General features: G+C 33.3%; 1 protein-coding gene across 1 annotated transcript; it reads right to left on the bottom strand.

Moving 5' to 3' along the window:
- Positions 1 to 2184: 2184 nt before the first annotated feature.
- Positions 2185 to 3100, bottom strand: LOC123267258. Its single transcript, XM_044731812.1, has 3 exons — positions 3097 to 3100; positions 2633 to 2987; positions 2185 to 2548 (listed from the first exon to the last, which is right to left on the bottom strand). Exons 1-3 carry the CDS (start codon positions 3098 to 3100, stop codon positions 2185 to 2187), a joined length of 723 nt encoding a protein of 240 aa, XP_044587747.1.
- Between the last annotated feature and the right edge of the window lie 204 nt (positions 3101 to 3304).

Below are 3304 nucleotides of genomic sequence, written 5' to 3'. Positions count from 1 at the left end.
TATTTTTTTTCTTTTTGACCATGCACATACAAGACAAAAATACACTTTTGCCGGAATTGTTTTTCGATGTTTTTGCCCACCACTCGCCATGATTGCGGCGTGTTGTGTTGGGATGACCTAGAGACCATGAAATTCTTGAGCCGTCTTTTTTTTTTATTGTCAGAAAGCGATCTGAGGGTCATGGCAAGTAAAATGAAAAATATTTCAGTAGTTTCTGGTTGCTGGTTAATGTATCTACATTAAGATGATGCTGTCCTACTGAAAGTTTTATATTTTTCTGTTCCAAGATAAAGTTTTATGGAGATTAAGATGATGATGAGTTTGTGGCATAAAAACAGTCTCTTAAAACTGAAACTAAGTTTCTCGAAGACTTTTTGAGGATGGTCCATAATTAAGAGATATCTTAAGTGTCTTGCAAAAACATTGGGACAGAGACCAATTGATGTTAACGAACTGTTTAAATGCTGTATTATCTCTTAATTAGTCCAGTTTGTTGTTTGTTACATTTCCTTTTGAGATATCGTTAATATGGACGCGTGTTTCATACTCGCAGTTATTTCTCGTTTTATAGAGATTCTTCTTTATCATTATTGCTGCTTAATGACAATTTATACAAGCTTGGAGGATTTCTTGTAAGTGATTGCTTAACGGGTTCAATTTCAGAGCGGATTTAAATCTTATAGACGAAAGTAAAATTATAGATTTATAAATGTTACGAAAAAAGAAATTTTTATGATTTCTGATTCCGTTGGTTTAGTTGAGTTAAAAAATACATTTTGTTCAAAAGTCTGTATATGTATATCAGCTACATTTTTTGAAGAATTTGACAATACTTAAAATAGTCATGTTTTAAGTTAGAATCGACTCAGTCTAAAGGTTTTAGTTATCTACAAGTTCCAGAGTAACACTGTCTATTGACGTTTTAGCGCTTTTTCAAATAATTGACGGATATTATCTACTAGTTCAAAAGCAACCACATTGAAATCAATTGATATAATTACAATATTTACCATAATATGAATTACAACAATCACTATCTTACATTGCACAGTTGCCTTTGTCATATAAATTGTCACAAAATTAACAAAATTGATATCGTTATGATAAAATGCTAAAGATCGTTAAAATCACTATAAAACTGTCGCAATTTAAAAAAGTTTGGAAAATCCAAAAGTGCACGCCTCATAATCTCATTTTTCACAATAAAATTGATTAAAATAAAATATAAAAAGCAAAATAATTAAAAAACAGAAAACTCTGCTATAGTTGAGTGGCGCCATAACTCTAAGGTGAGGAAAAAAAATACTATAATAAAATGTACAGATAGATATACAAAAAAATCCACTGTCATATGTTAGTTTTTTATAAATAATAATGTTTCAACAGTGAATTGAACATTCAAATTAATTGATAAAGTCCGTGTGTGTTACTTTAGATAATAAAAAAAAAATTATCCGGTACGATCATTTTTTCGACCAATTTCCCTGTCACATACACCCATCCATACACGGACGTCTAGAAAAGATTATGTTTAACGTTATTATTTACTATGTTAAACAAAAAAATTGTTATTCAAATATATTTTAAGTGTCTGACAAATTATTTGACTTGATATAAGTGTACTCAAATTAACCTATAAGTGTGATATAAATAACAAAAAATCAATTTCAGTTTCGAGAAAACTGCTTTTTTTGAAGTGTCGAGAGTAGAGCACAACCTCAACGCTTCGCTTATGAAGCGTGCAAAATTAGGAAAACGGTTGATCCTAAAGGCCATTCCTGCAACTTTCCGCTAATTCCATACCTAAATGCTTAAAATTGCACTTATGACGTTTTTGAGCTCGAAGAGCTCAAAAATACAATTCATGTGTTGTATTGAGCTGTCCAAGCTCAAAGAGTTAACTTCGAAAAAATTCGAAAAAATCATTTTTTTCGATCTTTTCTGTCAACGATAACTCACGAACGAATCAACCGATTTGGGCCGTCCCAGCAGCAATCGACGTCAATTTTGACAAGGCTATTTTGATAAGTGAGTAAAAGCAAAAGACTAAATTTTTAAAAAACGAATTAGATTTTATTAAAAATCCTCTTATGCTATAATTCAGTAATTTCGAAAACAGTTTATAAGCATAGATCGACAAAAATCGTTCCATGAGAGGTCATGAATTTTTATTTTGATCTATATTTATCTATAGTCCCATTCATTATTTGGCTCTTCAGCTGTCTTTAGAGACGACTTTAATGTCTCTTCGTTGTCAACGTAGTAAACGTACATTGGAGAAAGATGTTTGAAGGCCAAGAATCCAGTGTAACCCGGCAAACTCTTGTAGAACAATCCAAGTCCACCCAGGGGTGTTACCGCTGAAGGAAGCCCATATTTCGGCCCATATGGAGTCATGTCGAAATATGGCACTATTGCTTCATTATTATACTCATCAGACCATTTGGAGAGAGTCAAATTGATGTAATTTTCTCCTGCTTTACTCATTTCGTGAGTTTGACCCATGATTCTCGGCGGTCTTTCAATAAAACTGAGGTCTATGCCTTTCCTGCCGAATAAAATCAAAAATATCAAGAAATATATTACAAGAATGCAGTAATTTGATATAATAATTAACCCACAGTACTCTTACCTTGGTTTTCCAGACTTCGGAGCCGAGTATAAATCATCAGCACCAAATGTGTTTCCATGGTTGTAATTATTGATGTTATTTCCTTTGACCACCAACGAAATAAAATGATCATCAACAACTTTGAACCCAGCTCCTGTGACTAATACTCCGTTAGGAACCACAACATCGTCGAGATTGAAGGATTTCAACTTTGAACTCAACACAACATATTCTCGAGGTTTGATCTCTGAGAAGCGTTCATTGTCTTCAGTCCATCTTAAAGTATATGGATCAATTGTACCGTTCTGGAGTACACCACATCGAAGCTTGATGTGGATTTTATGGTCTTGTTCATGGAATCGAGCATCCGTCACAACTCTGAAAATAATGAACTATAAGCTTCTGATAATGCTGGAGAAAAATGATTAGATCTGATACATCCGTCAGATAAAAGTTAAAACTCTTTTAAAAATTTTTTATATTACTCATTTTTGCTGATGTCACATGATTGTACTCTTAAACTCAGCTTACGGATACTCAATTCAGTATCCGAATTGTGATCGTGTTCGCAAATCCCAGGGAAGAAATTCGTTGTTCCGAGCCTACATCTTCTTGATTCCCAAACTCGAGCCCAAGGGCTCTCCAATTCTTTGTACTCTACAGAGTAAGGGTTGGCAAGAGTAGGACTAAATG

This window comes from Cotesia glomerata, linkage group LG6 (assembly GCF_020080835.1).
Source record: "Cotesia glomerata isolate CgM1 linkage group LG6, MPM_Cglom_v2.3, whole genome shotgun sequence".
Lineage (NCBI taxonomy): Eukaryota > Metazoa > Arthropoda > Insecta > Hymenoptera > Braconidae > Cotesia > Cotesia glomerata.
Note: the sequence above shows the minus strand (reverse complement) of the source record. Positions and strands in the feature narration are given on the sequence as shown.